The 26,947-nt window shown below is 42.1% G+C and overlaps 1 protein-coding gene across 1 annotated transcript in view; it reads left to right on the forward strand.

Moving 5' to 3' along the window:
• Positions 1-426: 426 nt before the first annotated feature.
• The window catches only part of CHAT (choline O-acetyltransferase), a 33,914-nt gene continuing 7,393 nt past the window's right edge, over positions 427-26,947 (forward strand). The window contains exons 1-12 of the mRNA XM_042863271.1: positions 427-502; positions 3,362-3,506; positions 6,385-6,576; positions 8,982-9,100; positions 10,536-10,589; positions 13,433-13,613; positions 14,558-14,735; positions 21,086-21,255; positions 21,935-22,035; positions 22,220-22,348; positions 23,503-23,625; positions 25,034-25,175. Coding sequence (XP_042719205.1) covers positions 3,444-3,506; positions 6,385-6,576; positions 8,982-9,100; positions 10,536-10,589; positions 13,433-13,613; positions 14,558-14,735; positions 21,086-21,255; positions 21,935-22,035; positions 22,220-22,348; positions 23,503-23,625; positions 25,034-25,175 — 1,452 coding nt within the window. The 5' untranslated portion in view covers positions 427-502; positions 3,362-3,443. The remainder of the gene's footprint in view (positions 503-3,361; positions 3,507-6,384; positions 6,577-8,981; positions 9,101-10,535; positions 10,590-13,432; positions 13,614-14,557; positions 14,736-21,085; positions 21,256-21,934; positions 22,036-22,219; positions 22,349-23,502; positions 23,626-25,033; positions 25,176-26,947) is intronic.

Below are 26,947 nucleotides of genomic sequence, written 5' to 3' on the forward strand. Positions count from 1 at the left end.
GGGTCCAAGCCCGCTCCCGCCCGGCCGCGGTGCCGTCAGCCCGCGGGCAGCGTCTCCCGCTCCGCTCGGCCCGGAGCTTCCAGGAGCCTTACGGGTGCCAGACCCTAATCGCGGCAGCCCCGGCTGCGGAAGTCGCAGCCTGCAGGGGCTCCCCGAGACGCTCCGGGAGCCTCTCGGCCGTCCCGACGGCGGCTCCGCCGGGACACGGCGGGCATGCGGCACGCTGCCGTCGGTGCCGGCGTCGGGATCGGCTCCCGAGAGGGGCACGGCGGAAGCGGCGAGCCCAGGGCGCACGGCAGCGCCTGTTGAGCGCGGCGGGAGGGGCGGGAGGGCCGGGCCGGGCCGGGCGGTGCCGGGGGCGCGGGCCGGGGAGGAGCCAGGCGGCGGCGGGGCCGAACCGCGCTACGCACGCCCTCGCCCAGAGGGGACCCGGCCGTGGCGGAGGTACCTTGGACAGAGGCGCCGCGCCTGCCCGGAGCCGCCGGAGGGCACCGAGTCGCAGGTACGGGCGGGCTGTTTCGCCCCGACGGCGCGGCTGCGAGAGTCGGGCGGGGGGAGCCGGGTGACCGGCGGCGGGGCTCGGCGCGAAGCGGAGCGCCGGGAGGTTCACCTCGCCGGATTCCGCTGCGCTGGAGGCACCCACGGGGCCGCCCCGCCGCGCCGGGGGGACGGGAGAGGAGGCGGCTGTGGCGGCCCGGGGCTGGGGTGCGAGAAGGTCTCGGGTGCATCGATGGCGGAGAAGGAGCGGTCCTCGACGGACCCACCGCTGTTGTGGTCCGTGGGGGGCTCGTGGAGGTGGCGGGGAGGCTCCTGCCTCTGCCGTCGTGTTATGCCGCAGCAACGCGCTCTGCACGCTTGTATTCCTAGTAAGGCGAATCTTCCTCTTACATGTAGATTCCTGATAACTTTAAGCAGAGGCTCCCGATAACACCGAGAGTGAGGATCAGCAGACGGAGGCTGAGTGCAACGCCCCAGTGACTTTCTATGATATATTAGAGGATGCCTCCTAGGTCCAGCATGCACAGAGAACGGGAGCATTATCACCCAGGCTTAGAGCTATCTGCTAACAGAGAGATCAGAGAGTGCCTTTTGTTGTGGATTTGAGCTGTTGCTCTGAGCTGCAGGGGATGGCTACCGGCTCCCCAGGCTGCCGGGACGCACAGCCGTCCTGTTAAGCTGCTCACCCTGGCCTTCCCGCTAAGCCAGCTGTAAATAAAACCAGCCAGGATTAATTTTATTTCTTTTTTTTTCCCTCATAACTTTGACAATGCACCTCACTACCATCCGAGTGAGCAACTTTGAAGTCATCTTGAATTTCTGCCGGATTTGCCCTTGTAGTCAGTTTCCTTGTTCAGTGCTAGGCAAATACAGGATTGGATGTGATGCTAAGCTGGGAGCTGTCAAACCAGAGACAAAGCCTCAGTTCATCCACATGACAAAGGAAAACACAGTTCACTCAGCCAGCACCACTTAAGTGGGCTGGTTGTTAGCATTACTGTTCACAGAGAGACAGTAGGACCTAGAGTTGGTGATATTTACTGCAGTATGACAAAACAAAACAAAACAAAACAAAACAAAACAAAAAAAAACCAAGATCAGGAGAGCAAGAACAGAAGTCCCAGTAAATAGCAGAATAGCAGCAAGATTTTTCCTCTAGGGTGAAACAGGGTCCCTGAAGACAAAATGGCTGCTCTGTGTGTGAATGCTGCTGGGGAGATGAGGCCAGCACATGTGGGAGCAAACCCCCATATTTCATGAGCTACAGGACACATCCGTTATTTGGAGTGCTTTGGACCAGAGTTGCTATGAGTTGAGCACAGTGCGATGCAATGAGACCAGCATAGCACACAGGAGGGAGCGGAGCAGCGCAGCGGGTTAATGTGGCCTTCTGATGAGGGAAATGGTCTCTTACCCGAGTTAAAATCCTGAGCAGATGACAGATCAACATGAGGTGGCTCGTTGCAGTGCCTCAGGGACACCTCTCAGCCTTATACAACCTACTTCCCAGAGCACAGCCCCACTGGCAGCCAGTGCAGGACAGAGAGAGGACAGCAACAGCACAGAGCCTCAGTGGCAATGTACAGGTTGGAGAACATGTGCTGAGGCCACAGAACTGGAACAGCTAAGCCAGCTCCTCTGGACAGGAATAATACGCAACTCTCTCTGCCCACCCCTAACCAAAATGCTTCTTTTTGCTTTCACCCATTTCCTTTTTTTTTTTTTTTTAATCTAAATTGTATTTAAAAGCTACTGCAGAAATGATTCAAGTGCTCTGAATTTGTAGTCCTAAAGGTTTCAGAGAGGAAATACGACTTTATTTCCTACTTAGTCAACATAAGCTTTCTATTTTGCATACTCACAGTGCAAAACAATTACAAAGGAACCTCTGTGACACACCGAGACCTGTCCAGGCACACACAGAACTCATTCTGCTTAAACCATACCACTGTAACTGAAGGACAGCTACTTGCTGTGGGCACTACTGTGTCAAAAGAAGTGTGTTTTTCAGTTTTCTTGTACAGAAAAGGAATAACAGACATCTTTAACATTGAGAATCACGATAAGAACAGTGCCGCAAAGGCAGATGTGGAATTATCTGCTCCATTACAGGTGAGTTCTGTGACTTGGGGCAGGTTGAAGCCATCCTCCTGGATAAGTAGCTGCTATTTGAAAAGACTGAGTGGAGCAGCTGAAAGGCAGCGTGTGCCACCATCCTTGGTCACCCTACAGCCAACCTGCCTGCGTAGCCACGCTCCTGGGGTCTCCCAGCCCAGAAGCTGTGCCCCAAAGCACCCACACCCCTTCAGTTTCCAGCCCCCATCACAGTCCTTTCTGCAGCCTCCACATCCTTAACACAGAGGTCTCAGCACCTCAGTGGGTCTGCGTAACTGTACAGCAATTAATACATTTAAAGGTCATGGGGCTTTCATTTAAAATGGCAGGGGGGAGGGGCATATAAGATCCATAGTTAACTGCATCCTTGCAGTTATCTGAGCTGGCAGAAGTACAGTCACAGAGAAGTCTCCTATCTTTTCCAGTTGACATATAAAAGCAATACAAAGTGTACAAAACATGACACAGAGCACTGCAAAGTAAATCAGAGTGACAAAGTAAACCATGCTCACAAGGGACCGTTTATGTGCATCAGCTTGTTCTGGATAAATAAATATATAGTGAAAGGGGACGAGCAGATAAACAGAGAAAACTCCATAGGGCTCAGATTAGCCAGTTCTCAATGTTGTACTTCTCTTCAGTTTTGCATTCTGAGGCTTGTCTGTGCTTGCACAGGGAATACTTCCAACGTACATTTTCATTATAAATAATGGGTACTGACTGGACTTTAAATCTTCTCTGTTTCCAGAACTGAGTTGTGAGGATCCGTGAGCCCCTGAGTGACTGCAATTTCTGTCTTCAACAAAAAAAATCTCAAAGGAAATGCAGGAATGCCTGTTTTAGAAAAAGACATGCAGAAGAAGGAGAAAGATTCACACAGTAAAGATGAGCCAGTAAGTGACTGTTTGGGGGAAAATAAAAAGCAAAAAAACAAAGATATGTTACTTTTAACAGCTGACAGTAAGATTGATGCTGTACGTTACAGTAACTGTAAAGCAAACTCTGTTCTAGAGCTGTTTCCTTTATTTGGGGGAACACTAGTTATCCTGCAGCAGGTTACTATCAGGAACTAACAGTGGTGCTTCCCATGTCCACAAATACTATTTCTCCCTACATCCTTTGAGGAAAACTAGTAAGTGAAAGGCTCCTATACAACAGATGCGCTACAATGCAGTCAGAAAAGGCTTATAATTATTTCTTAATAGTACAGAACTATCAGACTATCATAAATCATTTGCAAACTGGTTCAAAAGATGTCAGATGCGCATGCCTCTCAATAGTCATCTAAGCCCCTGAAGTTTAAAGCCTTTTTCCTAAGCAGAGCCATGAAATGTGCAATAGCCTTATCAGAAAGGAAGGGCCAAATTCAGGTATTAAAAAGAAATGTGACACATTTATTTCCTCTGACCGAGGAATGAGTGACAGAACAGATGCCCCGACTACACATAACTTGAAACTGAAAAATTACCATCTTTCTATTTCTGAGACCCAGGCTAAGCTTGGATTTGCATCCAAGTTAGAAACAGGTCGCCTCATGACTCTTTTTATGAGTACCTATAATCTTTACTTTCTAGATAGGGAAAAGATAGCTCAGCATTGACTTGTCTGTGGAGGTCACAAGGCAGAGCTGGGACTTGAGCTCAGAGGACACCCACTGCCCTCCTCGTGCTTCTCTGGAGCATATGTGCCACCCTTCTCCCTCCCTGCATGCAGTGGCACAGCAGTTGGCAGCTTGCCTTGCTCTGAGCAGCAGGTAGGATGAGGTGAGGCCCAGATGTCCCTTCTAAATGAAATCATGCTCTGGTCCTGCAATCCCTTGAAAATCAAACTTGCTTAAGACCTTGGGATGGCACACCTGCAAACCTGGCAGGCATAAAAGGATGCCTGAGAGGGGCCCTGTGCCATTGGTGTTTGCCACTTTGAGACAACAACCTCTGGACAAGTGTTCTCAGCTCCTCTCCCCACCATCCCTCCTCCAGTGCCAGCAGGCCTGGTGCTGGAACTCAGCTCTTCAAAACGGAGTGGTGACCTTTCCTTTTTCTCCTGTCTGTCCATCTTTCTCATTCTTTCTGTTTCTCTCAATATTCTCTTTTTGTTCTGCTTCTCTTGTAGCTTTGTTAAGTAATTGCAAGACATTTCAGTTTCTTAAGGCTGTATGGTTTAGTCACACAGTTTAAGGTAGATGTCAAGTTAAGAATGCTTATCTTCTAAAATCGTACAGTTTAGCTGCGCAGCTAAGACATTTAATTGTTAGAATGTCAATATTTTGGGATAATTGTAGTTTATAAATTCTCACTAAAATTGATTGCATTCTGCATATAGTTTTACCTTAATCAGAATTAAACAGTAATTAATACAAGAGTATTCACAACTCTGGTCACTTCTTCCCTAACAAGAGTAGCATGACAGGTCTATGCTAGTTACGAACAGAAAAGCACAGCTAAATGACGTACCACCCAGCTGAAAAGTTAACTGCCATGCCTATCTCCTTCAGGAATGATGTTTAGAACATCAGACCCTCTTACAATTTCCTGGCTTTCATGGATTACTTTATAGCTTGATTTTCCACTGCCCCCAAATTCCTCTGACTTTTAAATGACTCGTTACACTTCACTTAGTTAATTCTACATTAAAAAAAAAAAATTCCTAGCTTCCTGGCCTATCAACGAAATGTTCATTGGCCAAAGGACTACTAGAAAGGTAGCACCACTTCAGTATTTGTACAACTGTATACTGTGTAGTAAAATTCAGGTGCTTCATGACCTAGTGAAACTCCACTGAAGTCACACAATTACATTTGCAATGATCAGGCATCTCAACTGCTACAATAGAATTAATGGATTCAAAGAGGGATGCAATATATTTATTAACAACAGAACTGTCATAAGCTACAAAATGCAATGGCCCTAACCTAAGTCTCCAGCCTGTTCTAATCCACTGCTTGTGGGGAGGTGCGAGAACATATATATCCCACTGCTGGACCTCACTAGATTCTTGTCCATTTCATAAATATGTGATACTGACTACTGTAGGAGTCTGCAGGGTTGGGCAGACATTGGTTTCAGCCCACAGATTCAGCCATTCTGGTACATACTGGCCTGACTTGGCAGATCCTAAATCAGAGGCCAGTCTAAACCATACACTACTGCAAAAACACTGTTGTGCCAGATCTGGCTGGGATGGAGTTAATTTTCTCCATAAGGGTTCATATGGTGCCATAATTCATAATTTTGTAAGTAACTGCTGATAACACACCATTATTTTTGGCTATTGCTGAGCAGTAGTTGCATAGCATCAAAGATTTCCTTTTTTTCCCACTTCTCCTCGGCAAGTAGGCTGCAGGTAGGCAAGATGCTGGGAAGGAAGGACTTAGCAGGGATAGCTGACCCAAACTGACTAAAGGGAGTTTGCACTGCATTCTATTACACGCAGCGTCATGCACAGCAGTTTGAGAGCTGATAGCTATTGCTTTGGAGACTGTATGGGCATCAGTCAACTTGTGGGAGGTAGTGAGTGATTGCCTGCATCTGTTTTTTCCCTTCTTTTCTCCACTTAATAAGCTGTCCTTGTTTTGACCCAAGAGTTTTCTAACTTCTGGTCTTCTTGTTATCTCCCTCTACCACTTAGTTGAAGGGAGCAAGCAACTGGCTGGGGCCAACCCACCACAGCAGTATATTTAACATTCACTTTGCCTATCTAGACAAGAACAAAACAGGACAGTTTAGGAACAAGTACAATTACTTACTAGTTTGATTTTTTTGTAATGCTCAGGCAGTACCTAAACTTCCAGTCCCACCACTACAACAGACCTTACAGATGTACCTACGGTGCATGAAACACTTGGTGCCAGAAGAGCAATTTAGAAAGACCAAGAGTGTTGTGGAGCAGTTTGGAGTTGCAGGAGGCCTTGGGGAATCCTTGCAGCTAATCCTCGAGGAAAGAAGGGAAAAGACAACAAACTGGGTAAGCAAACGCAGATTAGAGAAATAATTGCTGTATTTGAAGTTTACAAACCATTTGTGATGTTGTATGATGTTGTGTATATGATCACTGCTTTCTTTTAACAGGTCTCTGCAAAACAGGGATCCCATCTGATTCTACCAAAGGGAATGAATATTTCAGACATATTAGGCTAAGGTTTGCAAGCAATGACAAAATCCACACCATTACATTTGTTACATTTTCAGGTCAACAGTTTGTTGAGATAATTAATTGAGAATTAACGAGTCTCAGAATTCATGTGACAGTGATACCTGTAGGACATAAGTCCTACAGAATCATAGGATGGTCTAGGTTGAGAAGGACCACAATGCTCATCCAGTTCCAACCCCCTACTATGTGCAGGGTCGCCAGCCACCAGACCAGGCTGCCCAGAGCCACAGCCAGCCTGGCCTTGAATGCTTCCAGGGATAGGGCATCCACAGCCTCCTTGGGCAACCTGTTCCAGTGCCTCACCATTCTCTGGGTGAAAAACTGCCTCCTAATATCTAACCTAAGCACTACATTACATCCTTTTTGGATGTTGCTAGCTTTTCTGCCCAATAACAAGATTCAGTTTTTTAGTCATATGAAAAATGAACTCTGTAGGGCTGTATAAAGAACACCTGAGTCCATCTAGCCATAGCCCACTGCGGTCAAAGCATTCCAGAATGCAATACCTTAGGATAGGAATTACCCTTTTAAGTAAGACTGTTGTTTGACATTCATTGTCACAGTGTACTATATGTAGTTACTCCGAAGTATTTTCCTTGTAAAATGTACACACACATACTTATATGTAGCACATAGGCAAGGGCAAGACCTCAGCCTTTAAGAAAGTCTAGGTCTCTTCTTTGCAAGGCAGGAAAATTAAACAAGCCATAGATAAAGGAGATTCCATCATTCCACAAAATTACGGTTTGTCCTGCTTGCATTTACCATGTAAGAATATATAGAAAGACAACCTTTGTATTGAAGTCCTTCCATCCCAGCAAGGAAAAAACACTCAGTGGTTTCACGGATTTCGTGATATCTTGCAGACTTGCTACTGCATCAGTGAAGTGTTGTTTTCCCTAAGCTCATCTGCTGTGTTACCCCTAGAAAACCTGACAAACTGTTTCTGTCAGAAGTAAAGGCTACAGTGCTGGCAGTGCTTTTAGTTTAAAAGCACTGCTTAATATCTATTCTAGTTGTTTCCACAATCTGAGGGCTTCACCAAATATAGTCCAATTTCATTTTCTTATTTGGATCACAGAACTTCATAGTCTTCACAGCTAACTTAACAATTTGTTAAATGGCATTCCTGTTAACACCAAGAGAAAACTGGTTATTTAACCACCTACAGCATAAAACTTACCGAAGGAAGATGTACAAGTATTTTCTGAAACATCTCAACCTTAAATACTGCTTATTAAAATTAAATATCTGATTCTTAAGATAATCTAAAAGCACTTTCACTTGCAATGTAACTTGCCAGGAGTACAGCTCTAGTCTGTTCTCTCCTGAAGGCTCCAGAGACTGTGGGGGAAGCATCTGTTCTAACAGCAATGAAATATCTCAGAGGAAAACTTTTCCAACTGATGCATGCATCTGTGATTATTTTTGCATAATTTCATTGTTATGTATAGTTACTGTATGCAAAATACTCTGACAGACCATTTCATCTTTTTCTTTAGGAAATCCTCCGTTTTCCAAACAATGGTTCTTTAAACCCTTCTCAAACATAAAGGCAGGCTGTGAACATACATCTGTTTTTAATAAAAATTGTTTAAAATGTATGTCTGTCTGGATCAAGCCTTAGTAATTTGCATTTGTGTCAACGGACACAGAGGGAATCCTCCAGAGGCCCTGTTCACATGCCAGTATCTGCAGGGCCGAGCCATTAGGCTCACCAAAATTCTTTTCTCAACTCCATCCTGCATCAGGATGCTCTCTGATAGCTAACAACAGAGCATCTGGGTATTACTGACAAACATTACTGACAAACCTGGATGAATGCTTCCATCAAGTAAAATTCTGCCTGCCTCTTAAATTTATCCCAGTTGCTATTCAGGAGTTACAGTATCGTACTCAAATACATTTTTCCTGTAGAGAGAAGCAAACAACATACCTAAACCACCACAATAAGGGGCTCATTTGCTCTTTAATGGAACACACTGTAAATTGCCATTGATTGAAAAATAGGATTATGGAATTGCGGCTGATTTCAGCTGAGCTGAGGTCACAAAGCCCAGGCTGAAAATGCTCAGTGGCTCCATTAATCAGATCCCATGCCTGACACTGGGGGCACCAAGCACCCCCACCCTGACTGCCTCTCTACAGCTCACTGCTAGCTTTAAGGCTGCGTGTCTCTTTCCTTCTAAGGCTGTGTGTCTCTTTCCCTCCCTCAGGTGTTTAACTACTGGCTGGATGACATGTACCTCAACAACCGGTTGGCTCTTCCAGTCAACTCCAGCCCAGCAATTATCTTTGCTCGTCAGAATTTCAAAGATGTAAATGACCAGCTAAGGTAATGCACTAAGACTTTGCAATTTTTGCTAAATGAATGAGTATTTAAAATACACAGCTTTTGCAAAAGGACAATCAACTTTCATTTAAAAAAATAAGGGCTGTAACCACTAAATGATTTCCCAGGAGAATTGGATTTACTCATACTGAGATCCAGAAATAAATGTGTCATTACTGTTATGTTTATTGCCTGGAAAAAATAAAAAGAAAAAAAAAAAGAAAAAGAAGAAGAAGGAGGAAAAAAAGGCATAGCATTTATCATCTTTTTAAAGAAATACTTGCAAGGTGTTTCATTGTATAATTCAAGTAAACCTTTTCCTGATAGGAACAAGAAATACTAATTTCTGACACGTATAAAGGAAAGCAATCTGTAACATGCCATCACTACAATACCTACCCACCTTGCAAATTGAAACTCTGACGTTAAGTTGTCTCTGCCAGGTGCCCAAAAGGGCACCAGAAAGACAGGAGATCTACGAACAAGAGTTCAGAAGTCATTCCTCCCCAACAGCATGGCTTCTCTCCAGCCCATCTTTCCTGAGTTGTCTTTTCTCCTTTGAACTGTTATGGGAAATTACAGTCATTTCCAAAGGGAAAAGGTAGACAAGTAGCCAAGCACAAAATATACCTCTCCAGGCACCCATAGAACACAGTTCCATTTTTCAGCTTTTACCGAAACATTTTCTCCTTTTACACACTAAACCAGATCAAATCCATTTTCATATAGCACAGAGTTCCTCTTTGCTTTTAGCACTCTCAAGCTGCTCATTACTTAAAGAATTAACTGCTTGTGAATTTATGCTATTATAAAACAGCCAGCACCCTGAAGACGATTTGTTATTTTCACATTTTGCAAAGACAGCCAGTGTATCTCTTTACTTTAAACACAACTATAAATGCTTCCATTCATTACTGACCAAATTTATTGTGCACACAGCTTTCTGAAAACTTCTGTTTTGCATTTTCTAATGCACGTGCTTTAATGAGGAAATATTTTTCTCAGAGCTGCCCATTCACACAGCACAAACAGCAGTGTCAGGAAATAATACACCTATCTACAGCACCGCAGAAAGAATATCTCCTTAGGAAAGGAAGTACTCTAATAAATTGGACAGCTTATGAGTATAGATATCGAAACCCACATTAAGGATTCTATTAGATATTCAGCCTCTGTTCTCATTCTCTAAATAAATGCTTCCAGGCTTCCTACTCTGGTAATTTAACCATTTGAAGGGACCATCTCTAGGATTTCATATTTCTCTTGACATTAATTCATTTAGGTTTTGGCTATAGGCAACGGGCTTCTATTGCCAAGCCAGAGGACTTTCTTCCTTATGCTGTGTCATCAATCATTCAGGCTCTCCTCTGTCCCTCAGAAACAGTCCAGTGTCACTGAATGACAAAAGACTGATGGCAATTCTATCTGTTACTTGCAGGTTTGCTGCAAATCTTATTTCGGGTGTGCAAGACTATAAAGCTTTACTAGACAGGTAAGTAGCTTGGAAGGGGAGCTGCTGTTAGACTATCTACTGACAGGCTTCTGATTCAAGGGTGCTCTAACATGCCCAAAGCCAGGCTGCATCACACCTCACCAACATTTGGAAGGACTGGGGCTCTGGCATGGCTGCTTCAGGGATTCTTTATGTCTTTCTGCTTTATTACTGCTTGGGGAAGGATGCTTTTTGACGCTTGGCAGTCATCGCTTGCGCAGCACAGCCTAAAGGGCACAGACAACCTGTCTAACAGAACTAGTGAGTACACACCAGGAGGTGTGTGCTCCCAAGGAGCAGCAGCAGAGCAGTAATACAGCCTGCACACCCTCCCCAGTACTGACCACCTGCTAGAATGCCATACCTGCTATGTATGAACCTCCCGTTGAGAACATCAGCCCCTCTCATCACCCTCAAAATAAAAGAAATAACACATTTCACCAGAAAAAAGAAGCCTCACCACAGACTGTTTGCTTCAGTATGTGACAAAAATTTAAAAGTTCCATATTCTATTGATGCTTTCTGTGTATAAACACAGGATGAAAATCCATTATATTTTAAGTCATGAGGTAGCTCAGAGCAGCTTGTGACAACATGTTACGTTTTTCAACCTCACTTAGCGTGTTCCAAGTTCACTGCCTACTGAAGAGCAGAAGTAGTAGAGAGCCAAGGACAACAGACACTGCCTTGTAAGTGGAGAAGGGATCATTTTCCTGACTGGAAATACAACAGGCCAACATGGTATTCTATAACCAATGCTTATTTAGATGAGGAAAACAAAATCCGTACCTAAACAACATAGTTCTTATCTTGCATGAACCAGAAAAAAGAAAAAGAAGGTGAAAGGGTTGCTTGATTTTTCACTTCAGAAGTCTGACAACTGCTCAGAAAGTATGGAAGAAGTATTTATCTAAGATGTGGTTTTGTCCAAGGTATGCAATGGAACCACACAGACCACTGCAGATATGTGATGAGGTACTATTGCATATTAATGTACTTCACTGCATCTTTATATAACAGTGTCTGTGATAAGAAGCCACTTTGCTCAACCAAAGAATATAATCTACATTCTATTATTCAGGTCATACTGCACAAGAGCCAAAGACTCCTGCTATCAGATTTGCTTCCCTTAGATCGATAATCATTTAAGTTCTCATTAGAGTATCCCTCATGTTGTTAGTAGTGGTTGCTCATCAGCCCTTCTGTAAGATTATGAGGACACCGTACTTGTAACATTTTCAGCTCCTCCTTGCTGTTAAGGACTTACACCAGTGAGTCTACTGCTATCTTCTCTTGGGTCATCCTACATGTAGAAGCACACAATCCCAAACCCAGGTGTTTAGTTTTAACAGTGCAGATATTCCATGCAATTGCCAGGATAAAGTATTTCAAAGCAAGCCTAACTTGCTCCCATAAGACAGTCATAAGATCTTAGACATCTAAATCAGTATAAGGTTTTTCAGCCTCATCAGTCAATGTCAATAATCCCTTTCTTAGCTGCTGCAAATACAGATTGTCTAATCTAAATCTACCACGCTAATTCATTATTTGTGAGCATCATAGATGCTTTTTAAATCTCTTCAGTACTCGTGCTAAATAGTGTGTTAAATAGGAGATTTCTGCATTATACAGAATGTGGGAGAAGTGAAACACCAACAAACCTGTTTTTCTGATGAGAAAGAAAAAATGTTAAGCAGCTGTTCAAGGAAGTTAAGTGATACAGAGACTTCAACAGCCAGGAACTGAAATGCATATCCCTGGTTTAGAACTGCAAAAGTTCTAAAAAAGGCTGTCAAACAAGATAAAATAGCATAAGATGTTACACTGCACTAGCTGCTTGACCATAACCCTCCTCATGTGCTGCTTTCATAGAATCATAGAATTATAGAATGGCCTAGGTTGAAAAGGACCACAATGACCATCTGGTTTCAACCTCCTGCTATGTGCAGGGTCATCAACCACCAGAGCAGGCTGCTCAGAGCCACATCCAGCTTGGCCTTGAATGCTTTGCTCTGGTCCCTCTCTGGCAGGCCTGAAGCTTTGTCTTGTTGCTGAGGGAAAACCTCTACATCACAACATCTTCTTCCCCCTGTGGTTTCTGCAACCTCTCCTGAGTGGCAGCACCATTATTTCTTGATGCAGTGTCAGTGGAATATTTTACAATCCATAGCCATAATTGTGATAACACTTTTTTTTTCTTGCCACTAAAGAAGCCTTTTAGGAAGTGTGGTTTCCACATACTTTCCATTAAAGAGGGAATGGCCTTTTCAGCATTTATTTCCCCACAGATGTGAGTAATGATTAGCACATAAGTGACGCTCTCTGGAAAACAGATGTGACTTCTGCATTGCCCCAGTCATTTCTGTTCACCAGGTGCAGACCGGGGGGCTGAAGGTACACTTTCTCTCACATGCTCAGAGCAGGGCTGCTGCCACTTGCACTGAATTTCATCAGTACTTTTACTTTTTAAGGTGCTACATTTTTTCCAGCTGTTCTGTTGCTGCTGGCTTCTGTCTGGGCAAGTTTCTGGGGTCCCTTCTTGGGAGGCTTCCATTGCAAAGCTGCTCCTGATGTGCTTTTTATTTTTCCATTTGAACTAGATGATAATGCAACTGCCTAATGAATATGCATGAGGCTGCCAGGAATGATATATTTTACTTTAGTATAGGAATTCATCTATTTCCCTTATACTGTAATCTCATTTTATTATTCAATTTGTGTTATACCTGATCTAATTGTAACAGAACAAAGGACAGATTAGATTTCTTTTCCTTTCTGTCTCTCTCTCTCCCCCCTCTCCCCTCTTTTTCTCTGGCTTTGTTTTCCTCCTTCTCTCTCTCCAGCCATGCTTTACCTGTTGATTTTGCTCGTGGACAGCTGTCTGGTCAGCCTCTCTGTATGAAGCAATACTATGGACTCTTTTCTTCCTATCGTCTTCCAGGACATACCAAAGACACCCTTGTGGCCCAGAAAAGCTGTGTAATGCCAGAACCAGAGCACATCATTGTTGCTTGTAACAATCAGGTAAATGGGTGTTCTCTTTTAATACCTTTCTATTTTTCTTACTTTCTTTAAATTCACTCAAGAAGAGTTTAATCTAATTACTGTTCAGAAACACAATTAGCGTGCTATGTATGAGCTCTCTTCTTACCAAAGACTCACTGTCAATGTTTCCAAAAGATGCTTCTGCAGCATTTTTGTCCCACATTATGTTCCAAGCACAATGATGCAGAAAAGAGGAATGTGGCAGAATTCATTTGCTTTTTCAATGAAACAAAAATGTTTATTAAACAGAGAAGAAACCACAGAGGAAGAAAATCTTATTAGAATGCATCTGCTGGAAATGCTCTTCTTTTGACAGTCAAGTCTTGGCACACAATGCATGACATACATACCACCTGCTCTTGCATGGGGGACTAAACTATGCCTGCAGAAGTTAGCAGAGGAACAGGCAGAAATATTAAAGCATTAGAGTGAGTCTGTCCCAACCAGTAAATCCCCTCTGGCTGCAGAGTACGTGGCCTGGGCAGAGTACCATATAACTCAGCCAATGTGTAGTGCTGGAGCATACTTTGCCTACAGCCCCCCTTTGAATAAAGGGCTAGATCTTAGCAAGCCCCTTTCCCAGGAAGTCCTGCTCTTCACCTCAATAGGAAGTTCTCTAGGTTCATTTTAAACAAATAATATTATGCAAATTATTTACGTGCTTTGTGGTTTTATCTCCTCAGGTGCTTTTTAGTTTATTCATATAGCAAATGTTTTGAGTCCAACACAATCGTGCAAGTCCCCTACAACCCTTGTTGTCAAAGCCCAGCAGTGCTGAGAAATAATGTTTTTGTTCTCTGTGGTCCTCAGGCCTGGCTCTCTAGGCAGACTTCAGCACATCAAGGACACGCAGTGAAGGCAAAATGCCAGACAAGTAATGGTCCAACTCACCTGTGACTGTTCTTCTGACTTCTTTTTTGCAGTTTTTTGTTCTGGATGTTGTCATTAACTTCCGTCGTCTCAGTGAGGGAGATCTTTTCACTCAGTTACGAAAGATAGCCAAAATGGCAGAGAATGAAGAGGAAATGCTGCCTCCAATCGGCTTGCTGACGACTGATGGAAGAACAGAGTGGGCAGAGGCCAGGACGATCCTTATGAAAGGTTAGCAGCAGCAATCCCAGCTTTCTCTTCTTCATCTTCTTGCTCCTCTTCCTCCTCACCATCATTGCCTTTCTTTGCTGGGAGTGAACCTTACAGCAAATATAAGACTGAATGTGCAGCCTCACTGCTGAATTTGTCTGGCAGGAGGAATGTCAATACTTGTAATCATTCAGATGGACGTTACAAGGAAAGCAGCAGATACGGTTTGACCTTATGGCTGTGTACTTTTAAGTATTACTCCATGTAAGCAGCGCTCGCCTCATTCTCTGTTCTTCATCACATAAATTGCATTACATCTGATTTTGTGATTTGTCTCTTTCTTCATATCCATTACGTACCAATAGGAATGATGTACCCTCTTAGCTTTTGGCAACTCTTAGATATATTTTATCTTTTCTAACAAAGGCATGTAAAAGTGGAGCAATTATTGAATCTAGCTGTGCACTCTCTTTGGTCATTGGAGAAAGAAATTATCAAGACTCATTTACTCAAATCTTAAGTCAATATCTAAGAGAGGTGACAACAGTCATTTTCTGTGACTAGTTACCTCTCTCTTCCAACAATAGGCAACAATTATCTGTCCTAGATGCTGGCCTTTGAAACATGAAAATAAACAATGGCATCAGTCACTTCTATTGCTTTGCATATTATAAATTTCACCTTGAGGCCAAGTGACGTAAATGCTGTATTTTTGCTATTTTTTGTGACTTTGGTATTCATCTCTTCTGTGAAAAATTTTAAACCTTTACCCCCAATTTAGCAATGCTGTTGGAAAGTTTTCTATTTCACCAATACCCTGGAATATACGAGAGCTGCCAATATTCTCAAAATGGTTTTTTTAATCATCTCAAGAAGACCTTCCCTTTTCTTGTTCCCAGTTTCCTGTTCTTACAATGATGTAAGACAGATATTATCTATAGAACTATATACACCTACTCATAGATTAACAGTACACATTACAGCTTAACAGTAGACACCAGATATAACAGTAATTCTTCTGTAAGGCTACAAAGCCTAGAAATGGTGAGAGGTTATTAAAATTCTCACTGATGAATGATACCAGAATATATAAACCAGAAGATTCTTTGCCCTTCCTAGAATCCACATGGGAAACACAGATCTTATATCCCATAGTGCTCTCCTAAGCTGAATGTCAGTTTGCATCACAGTAGCTTAAAGAAAGGTAATGGAGAAAATATTATGACTTTTTTTTCCTAGTAAAATAACAAGCTCCCAACCCAGAGCAATTCACAGTGGAGGTCACTCCCTGCGCACATGAATGTTAGTGCTGATGAATTCTGGTGTGTGCACTCACAATGAAGAAAGCTCAGAAATATTGCCTTGTTAGACAGTTGACTCAGAGGCAGCTTGTCTAATCTTTGTTAAAGCGATGAGACCCATTCTGTGAACAGGGAAATTAGATATTCAGAGCTGCAAATTTTGACATAATTCATCAGAGCTAAAATGCATTTGCGTCCAAGAATCTCACCTCTTTGGATTGGCACTGGACATTATTCCTCCAAAATGCTTAGCAATCATTTAATTCTCTGAGATCCTCATTTTCTTTTGAGCCCATTAATTCTGCACAGCCAGACTCTGTCTAACTGTTTAGCTGCTGTTGTTGTCAAACCTCCTGCTAGCAGAGCTCTCACTATCAGGAGTTCCACACTTCTCTGTTCGCCCATTCAGCAAAACATTTGCTTGTTGTACTTCCCAAATAATAAGCAGAATAAAAAGGTCCAATTTATCTGAAAGAAATATCCCAAAATGGCAGACATGGTGTGGTTAAGTCAACATCACAGGGGAGCTACACAGCAAGTAACTTAGAATGTTAGCCAAGGCTAGAAGAGGAACCTTCAAAAACACCAGCCCCCGTTGGTGCGCTTCCCCACATCTTACTCCTTGAAGAGCTGAAAACCATGCAGTCACCATTCTGCTCCTGCCACTGTATGTGCAAATTCAGATTTGCATGCATTTTCCTGGTGGAGTCCAGCTCCTGATGACACACGAAAACGTTACCCAAGTAAAAGCCAGCCCCTCTATCTGCATTAGCATCTTCTGCCCTTAAAGATGATAGTCATAGTTTTGAACAAACAGCATTAAAACTCAAAAATACCTCCTCTCTTTTCTTCTCCTACTCAGTTCAATATTTAGATGTTTTGATATACAGATACTGTGAATGACATAAAGGAAAAAACTGATTGTACAATTCAGAATTCTCTTCTAAATGTTCTTTCTAGCCAGAGAATATTTCCTCAGGGTCATAGCTTCTCTGAGATCATGAGTGCTGACACGTCATCAGTAGGGTGAATTAATGTGGAACTGAAGTCAGTGTGCAATTTCTTCAAAAAACATTACATATCCTAAAATCCTAAATCACAGGGATTCTTCATGGCAGAAATGGCGGTTGGAGCTGATGATCCTTGAGGTCCTTTACAACCTAAGCCATTCTTTGATTCAAGCCATTCTGTGAAATTCATTTCATGTATTTTTAAAGAACAGAGGATTTCCAGCTAGTTGTGGTCTCTCTAGAGGTTGATTTGTATTCTAATCAATAGATACATAAGATAAATACCTAAGCTCTATTTTGGGTGGTAATCATCATTAAAGTTGTAACCACTGAATTCCACAGAAGTATTCCAATGAAATATCACCAGCTGCAACAAGCCTGTAGTCAGAGCCTTAGAAAATGGAAGCATTAAAAAAAAAAAAAAAAGCACAACAACAAATAACCTTGCTTTCTTTAGATCATAAACATTTTACCTTCATCATATGCCTGCTCATTTTATTCTCATGTCCATTTCTTGTTTCTCATTTCCACTCACTGTACATGTTTAGCCTAGGTTAAAAGAGAACAGGCATCTTCCTTTCACTTATATAGCGAGGACACTCTTTCCATTTCACACCTACCATTTTATCTCTTTTTACTGCCTTGCACTCATATCAAATAACTCATCCTTTGATTACAATGTACTTCTAGCAAGACAATAAAATTACTAGTTGTTATAACAAATACCAAACTTGCAGTCAGTGAACTCAATTTTGTGAGTCAGTGAATTCAACAGAGTAAATCCAAAGCCAAAAAGAGTAGTGATTTTTCACCACTGTATTAATCCATGCTAGTTTCTTTGTTACTTGGAACTGAAAAGTTGTCTACACAGACAGTAATTCTGTGAGGCAATTTCACTGTGCAGAAAGCAAAACAAAATGAGATTTTTAAACGTAGTGTTATTTGTTTTTCACTGTCTAAGCTTGTAATGTGATACAGGTTTCATCTTCAGGCTTTTTTCTCCTCATATATATATATATATATACATCCTTATGTATGTATATCCTGTATATATTTAAACATATATATATAAAACAGGAGAAAGGAAGATTCCTGTATTTTAATGAAAGCCCAGGTAAACACCTAATAATTTATTTTCAGGGCACACTTTCAGGTAAAACAGTGAATACCTTCACACTTGCAGCTAAATAATGTTTGCAATCCACCATCATTGTAAGGGGGAAAAAAAGCAAAAAAAAAAAAAAAAAAAAAACAAAACTAGTGAAACTTGCTATGTTGTTTCTGGATTACTTGGCATTTGTCAAACTATTCATTTCAGTGATGAAATTAACCAACTTAGTTAAGCAGCTGAAAAAAAAAACCCAGGTTCTTCAGTAGTGAATATTACAGCACAATTGCAATGGTTCTGCACTGGGCAAGGAAAGACAGGGCCGTTCAGGAATGAAGACTTGAACTTGCAGAGCTTATAAAGGGGACATATACATGGATCTGCATAAATCCATAAGCAGAGGATAGGTCTTCTAAGAAGGTTTCGAAGGAGCAGTACACAGGTTGCTCTGAAAGTAATGCCCGTATTTATTTCATAGAAACAAAGAGAAAAATAACGCTGTCTAATGGAGCAAATTCTCAGCTACAAAACACTATTTTCACCATAGTCAGCAGCATTATGTTTTTTTGCCAGCAATGAACAAGAGCCTGCTGAAAAATCTGCATGGCCATCCAGGACCCATCTTTCACATCACAGTTGCCACTGCTGAAACACATGAGCTCATGGCCTCACTGTACTCACATCCCCTGTTAGGTCCCTGTAAATGCTCAGAAAGCATCGATGAATGTCAATGACTGCCATCTTTTTCCACGTGGATGAATTCAATTCCACACCTTAGCTTCATACACACTTCTATGTCGGACGCCATTCTGTCAGAATGCCCCTTTGCTGCCATCTGTCACACAGCAACAACACATAATGTAATACTGGTGGGAAGGTTCAACCTCTACTGCCATCCCACCAAGATCCACCTCTGATGCCGTGAGTCAATATAGAAGAGGAAGAGACATTACTTTTGAAGCAGCCTTCCTAATGATCCCAGCAACTGTTGTTTTGCAAACACAGTGAGTGTTTTTACTGCACTCAGACTGCAGAACAAACCCAAACTAACCTTCAAAGCAGAGGATGTGAATTCATACAGCAATAGGGGCTGCTGTACTTTGAGTATCACATCTGAATTTGATCCAGATCTTTTTTTTTTTTTTTTTTTTTTATTTCCCCTTTTTAATCCCAAAACCCCAACAAAGCAAAAGCTGATTGGCCAAGTCAGTTATGTGCATTAGAAAGAACCAAAGAAAAGAAAGGTCTTCCAGGGGTTCAGGTGTTACTCTGGTCCCTTCTACTCAAGCTATTATATGGTCTTCGGATTCAACTCTTTCTGAAATATTTATTTTGCATCCCAAGTCATGGTTCATGAGTTCTTGTGCAGTTCATTGTCTGCTCTATGTGATAATTTTGTCTGTGTTTGATCCATTCTCTGAGCATATTTTTTCTTGAAAGAACATCTTTTCACTACTTTTCTGCTTTTAACAGATCTGAATTTTATTCACTCAATACCTAGAGTCAAGCTACCCTGAAGTCATATGTCAGAAAAAGGGCTTTGTGTCTGTCAATGAAGTGTGGGCAGCAGCCACAATGCAGTATCTATAAAGTCATCAGATAACAGAAAGCGAGACACTGATCAAATTGTGAGCAGTTTGTAAATCACCACCCAGATTTTCCTCTAAGTGCCTGTCCACAAATACCAGCAGCTAAGATACACAGAGCAACTTCCATTCATGCAGATCTTCTCAGTCTTCGCATTTGTGGACTCAGAGCATCAGTGGAATAAACACAATTACTCTCAGCCCAGAAAGTGTCATATACTAAAAGAACTTTATGGCCAAGAGCACAGGGAGACATATTATCCCTTATCAGTCTTCTGAATGCCTTTGAAGACAATTCACAGAAGCATCAGTGTTCTATGTGATGTGGGGAGACATAGACCACCAGCATCTGGTGCAGAAAGTTCAGGCTACCCACGTACCCCATAAGTTAGACCAACAGATATCATCTTTCCATAACCTGTAAGAGGTCACAGCCCTCTTCTTCCTTCAGAGCACTGCTATCTCTTATCTTTCCTTTTCTCACATTTGTGCTCTTTTCCACTATACTGCATCTGACCCTGGAGGATATCAAGCACATATTTCTTTCCAGCTCCTCACTAACCAACATCACCCATTTCCAAAGGTACATTTTTTTCTTGTTTTGAAACATGCTTTCCATATTTGCAAAACCTAAACATACATACATTTTGAAATTGCTCTACCCATAGAAGCAAGTGAGATAGGACAAGAAAAAGAAACAGAGGAAGTTAGAAAAGTAATATATTATTCAGAAGCACTCAAGTGATAGAGGGGAAGTGAAAAGTGGCAACATGCAATTTAAACAGTACTATGACCAAAAATTAAATCTCACAGCCTGATTGATGGATGTTTCTTTTCCCATGTGATAATGGCAACATACTCAATCCAGGGATTATTTACTTTGCAACAATAAAACATCAATGACAGGAAACAGAAGAAGGTTTTAAATGCAACAGCAGCATTCTGTACTGTTCCTTGTCCTGAAAAAAGTTTTAACATGAAAACAGCACAAAAACAGCATGGGTCCTACTGCTCCATAGCAGAGCAGTGTGGCACAAGCACTGAAACTCTCCATTTTGCACCTTTCCTCTCTCTCACTGTTATGTACAAATCAAGTAACCTTCCTTTGCTTACAGCAAATGAGAAATTCAGAAAACTAGAGGCAGAAAAAGAAAGTGAATATTATTGAATCGCATGAAAGAGTCACAGAAACAATTTAAAACATGAATTAACGTCTTGATGTAATGTTTCCTTGCACCGAGTTTATACGCTGCTGATCAGAGCAGCAGTCAGGTCAGATCATTAATACTGCCCAAGCCTGCAAGGTTCCTGGCCAGTCCTGCACTACAGGTAAGAATAGGTGAACGTTTTGCTCTTTTATCCCTAGACTCCACTAATCGCGACTCTCTTGACATGATTGAACGATGTATTTGCCTGGTGTGCCTGGACAGCCCAAGCGGGGTGGAACTCAACAACACAAACATGGCGTTGCAACTGCTACATGGAGGAGGCTACCATAAAAATGGTGCCAATCGTTGGTATGACAAACCTATGCAGGTAAAAACCTTACAGTACTATGATATTGCACATGGTGAAGATCTCCAGTCATCTTTGTGGAAGGGAACACTTGGAAGCACATAGGGAAGAGCTGGAAGTGATGTCAGCATCCAATAAGGCAGGGCTGGGGCAGAGAGCAGAGGGAGAGGGAAATGAGAGGGAAATGAAGGAAGGACCACAAAACAGTTAAAGAGGAAGGAGGGTAGCAAAGCAGGCTATGAGAAAGCTATCAAATAAGAACAAGCTTGCTCATTTGATATGACATTTTTAATAAAATGTATCCCTAGGAGAACTCCTGGGTAAAATGTTGCATTGCTTTCAAATGAAGCAGAACCTTACGCTGTTGTGCTGGGGTTTTTTTTGGCAACTGGGGTTTTCTTTACCATAAAGCAGATGATAAATCCAATTTCCAGATTCCAAGGGATTTTACTGAAGTTCACATTTTTATGAGACTCAGTTCAGAAGAGCAGCATGAAAGGGATCCAGAACAATATCATTCACAGAACAAGACGGTCTCACACTATAAGCATCTGCAAGTCAAGGAAGTACCTGGTGCGAGCAATAAGAAAACCACAGAAGAATGACAACATCACTTTTTAGGTTGCCTAAAAACTTCACCTTTTAGGTTGCTGTTGGTAAACATACCCCCAGCATGATTTGTTCATCACATGTCTTGCAGTTTGTGATAGGAAGAGATGGAGTCTGTGGCACCGTGTGTGAACATTCCCCTTTTGATGGCATCGTACTGGTGCAGTGCACAGAACACCTGCTCAAGCACATGTGAGTCCCCTTTCAGTACAAGTCCTGTTCTTGCTCTAGCCCCAGGAAGTTTCTGACAGCTGCAATTTCCCCTGGAGCAAAGAGCCACTAAGTCCTGCTAGTAAATTACCCACTAAAAAAGCCACATTTGACAAGCAGACTGTTACCGTGACCTTAATGCCATTTCTTCCTCACGTACTAATAGGAAAGAAAGCTCCAAGAAATTACTCCGAGCCGATTCAGTAAGTGAGCTTCCTGCTCCACGGAGATTAAGATGGAAATGCTCCCCTGAAATTCAGGCACACTTGGCATCATCAGCAGAAAAACTCCAAAGGTAGGACACATTCCTCACTTTTTCAGCAATGTCTGCAAGCTGGGAACTATCCAACATGGTTTGTTCAAGAATGGTTTTTCTCTCCCTGCTCCTCTTCCTCTTCCCTTAAATACCCAGCACAAGCACACATAGCATCTCCTTGCAGGACAGCACCCTTACAGGTGGGGGCTACTTCATGGTATTCTGGAATTGCACTACTATCATTCTCCTGTCATGTAAATATTAGGGAAGATAAACACCAAGAGGAAAAAAAGAAAAAAAGAGTCCCATTTGCACAGGATGCAAATAATACAGGTCCTCTATTTATATGGGTGTATTTTATGGGTTTGACCTGACAAAACAGAGACCAAGGCAATGGGAATATATATATATATGTATATGTGGGACAGTAGACTACAACTGATTTGAATAAGCAATTTGAATTCAATAACGTTATTTGTTTACATCCAACAAATACACGTGTTGCTCCTACAAAGGTTAATTCTTCCGATGGTCTTTCCAAACTGTAAGAGATTTGCATGATCTGGGGCAGGGGAGAAAGGGCAAGGAGAGACTTTTTTTCAAATCATTTAGACCAGAAGCGTCCATTTCAGCATGCGTGCTGAAATGGAATCCTTGTAGAGAATTAACCTAGGGAGCAGACATAAAATCATGAGTCATAGAATGGCCTGGGTTGAAAAGGACCACAGTGATCACCTAATTTCAACCCCCTACTATGTGCAGGGTCATCAACTACCAGACCAGGCTGCCCAGAGCCACATCCAGCCTTGCCCTGAATGCCTCCAGGGATGGGGCATCCACAACCTCCTTGGGCAACCTGTTCCAGTGCCTCACCACCCTCTGTGTGAAAGACTTCCTCCTAATATCTAACCTAAACCTCCCCATCTTAGTTTAAAACCATTTAAAACATGAACAAAAGGACTTGAGCACTGCAGTTTCACATTAAGGCTGCAGATTACAAGCCCAGTCTAGAGCTCATATGAATAACTGTGACTGCTAGGAATAAGTTACCAAAGGCCAAGACTGCCTGCAGAGCAGGACCCCTCTCACCTCTGTGGGTACAGCAGGAACTGTTCTCCAGGCTTTAACTACAGTGTGAAATGGAACACGAGTCTTGCATCTCCCCCCGTTAACTGCCTCTGCTTGTTTTCCAGGATAGTAAAAAATCTGGACTTTATTGCCTACAAGTTTGTAAATTATGGAAAGGAGTTTATTAAGAAACAGAAGACGAGCCCAGATGCCTACATTCAAGTAGCACTGCAGCTGGCATTTTACAGGTAAGGTTAATTCAAACCATAAGCAACAAGAAGACCTCGCAGTTGTTTATTCAGGGTGTTCACTATTTTCTCAGTAGCCAAAAAATGCCTTCTGCATGGAAATGAATAATCTTGCCTAACAATGGTAGAACAGAAATTACCATGCAGTTCTGAGACAGAGTTCTCCTTTCTTTCATTCCATTTCATGCTCCCTTCCCTGTCACCCCACCTCTCCTTCAACATCCCTACGGTTGTCTTAGGCACAGAGAAAGAGACAAGAAGATGTAGCAGGGATTGGAAGACAGAGGCAGGAATGAAGTCTAAGTCCCTATGTTAGAACCACCTCCTTGCCATTGTGGATAGCTTGGAAGGAAACGTGGCAATAATATATATATGCAAGGGGTTAAGTGTCCACAGGAAAATAACACTACAACAGAATTTCAGATCAGAGTTCCTACACAGAGCAGTAACTACTTCTACTTCCTTCTCCAGAGGCATCCCAAGATTTGATAATATCTTCTAATTTCCATGGTATCAAAGTTAAAATCTGCTTTCCACATTGTCAGAACAGCTAACACGCCAGGCTAGAGATTGGTTGCATGGCTTCCTGCAGAACAGCCTATTACACAAATAATTATTTATCATGTCAAATTAAATCCTGAAGCGGTCTTTGCATAGCCAAAATGAACAGATGCCTAACACATTTTGTGTATCTATAAACATTTGTTAAACACCCATTCTCCATATTCCATTAACTGAACTCCAGCAACGGCCTGGTCTAAGGTTTTCATCTGGATCTGAGCTTCAATTTAAATTTCACATATTTACAAATGAAAGAAACAACAACAACAACAAACCTTATAACTGAAACTCCTGACTCAACAAGAAGTATGTAAAGCACAGTAGGTCTCCTGAAGCAAGGCATGGTAGCTCCACACTTGGTTCCAAAATAAACAACAACCTGTGTTCTATTTGCAATGCAGGTTTTCATCCCAGCTCAGTCTCAAAAAAATGTGCTTTTCTCCTATTGCTTTCCTCACTGTCGCACTGAGTTTGTAAATAAAGCGTATTTCACTCCTGTGATTAATTAGACAATTATTTTATGATGCAGTACAAATAAAACATTCCTTGAGATGTTTCCATAGATTTTAGTTTTACTAGCTTTGCTTTCACACAGCAAGTAATTTTTTTTACTGGCAATGCATAACTAAAACATGAACAGCTGTATGCAGCTCCTCATATTAGAGAGGAGTGAGCATTCATCTTTTTTAAGTTTCTTATACAATTCTATCAGCACTAAGATGAATACTATATAAAATATTAAATCATGCCCGTAACAATAAAATTTACAAAGCCCATGTTTCTTTTAATCTTTATGATGCCTTGAAAATAATTATTCCTTGGATTTTTTTTTACTTTGTTCTCTCAGGTGCCACAGGAGGCTTGTCCCTACTTATGAAAGCGCTTCCATACGCCGATTTGATGAGGGCAGAGTTGATAATATTAGGTCTGCTACGTCAGAAGCATTTGCTTTTGTGAAAGCAATGATTGATGACAAGCCAGCTCTGTCGGTATGTTGGTCTGGCTCCTTCTGCTTTCCCTAACAAAACCCTAAGCAAGTAAATACATTTGTGATTCCTAATCTCTCACATTTTAACTGTTAGCTGAGAACATAAAAGAATAGCGCAGAGCAACTGCTCTCACAGGATTTTGCTCTTTGTGCAAACCGACTGTTAATCTGAATATTTATTTATTTAGCTGAGCATACAAAGGATTCAAAGGCCTAGACATGACGCTGAAACAAACAAAACATCTGATATTAGACTTAATATTGCCGTCCAAATGATCCATCACCAGGTCCAAATATCTAGGCTGAACATGGAAACCTCATGGCCATCATAGTATGACTCCAGGAGAAATGTCTGGCTGCTCCCCTGCAGCAGCAGATAGCTCGGTGGCAGGTCACAGTGTGCAATGTGGAATAATTCACATGTTTTCATTCCGGTGGATATGTCGTAGCTCATCTTTTTGATTTTGAAGTCACGTTTCTGCCACATACACATAATATTCTGGGATCTCCAGGAGGGCTGAACTCTCACAATGGAAAAGCTTTCATGATAAAAAAAAGCATAATAAAACAACTCTCCAAACTGTCCTGACATCACTCTGCAAAAATAAAAATTGCTACCTTTCTTTGAGGTGCTACCATCTGTTTTCCAGGAGCATGAGTACTCTGTACGTTAGATGGCTGTGCAAAGAGGTGCAGCTGACAGAGCTGAAACTATAGCTGCCTGAACAGCTCTGTGCCCATCATCCCTGCAGAGCCTCCCTCAGCATCTCGCTGTGTGCCACTTCCACTCATTGCACTTCACTGCTGTACAGGGAATTTCCAGGTGGCTGTTTGGATGTAACAAGCAGCCACAGCCTAAACTATTTTGCAGAGAAAAAACCAATCTAGCTGTTCTGCAATATCTAGCGTAGCATCAGTAGAAACATTGCTGGGCTGTAGATTAAGCATAAATTACTGAAACAACGTAAACCAAGCTCTAACACCCTGGAGGATGAGGGGAAAAATTGTCCAGAGAAGTAGTCACCGTTCCATGGCTTTTTCAATCTCCTTCTGGTTCCTATATCTAGAATTTAGCTATTGATGAAGACGACTTGAACAGTTTCCACGTTATAACAACAGCTTAAAGGAGAGCAGAGGTAATTTCCTCTGCTGAGTGAGTAATTCAGGGCAGAACGTGACCATGCTATTACACATAATAGTGACCATCATGTAATAGGCAAGAAAAGGCTGATTTGTTATCAGTGTCCTGTCTGACTGCCCACAACACAGCTCTTTCTGGTACTCCATCAGAAGCTGCTGCCAACTTTAAACACTTCCCTCCACATTTGGGTGCCCAGCTGCAACCCCAGCACGTCTACACTCCTAGAAGGAGCCAGTCTGCTCCTGCTATGTTTTTGCCAGATCCTTGTTCTCTCCAACAACCTCTTTCCAACATCCTTGCTCCAAAACTTAACGACTTCTGCAGTTCTCCCAAAGCTTCAGCATTTCCCACTGTTTTACCACTCAAAGGTAAGACTGTGCCAATATTTGACAGCATCCTGAGCTGTACTGCTTCAAACAAACAAGCAGAAAAATGTCAAGCCCATCTAGGAGGAGCTCAGTCTTACCCTCTAAATCTTTATATTTTGTGCTTTAGCAGTAGCAAATAGGGAGGGTAATAGGGAGGATAATGCTCCATTTCTCATGGGAAAAAAAAACAAAAACAACCCAACACCAAAAAAACCACAAGTATAATGCAAGCCAATCCATTGACTCCTTGTATATTGAGAGATG

This window comes from Lagopus leucura, unplaced genomic scaffold (genome assembly GCF_019238085.1).
Source record: "Lagopus leucura isolate 7727_CA_CO unplaced genomic scaffold, USGS_WTPT01 Super-Scaffold_739, whole genome shotgun sequence".
NCBI lineage: Eukaryota > Metazoa > Chordata > Aves > Galliformes > Phasianidae > Lagopus > Lagopus leucura.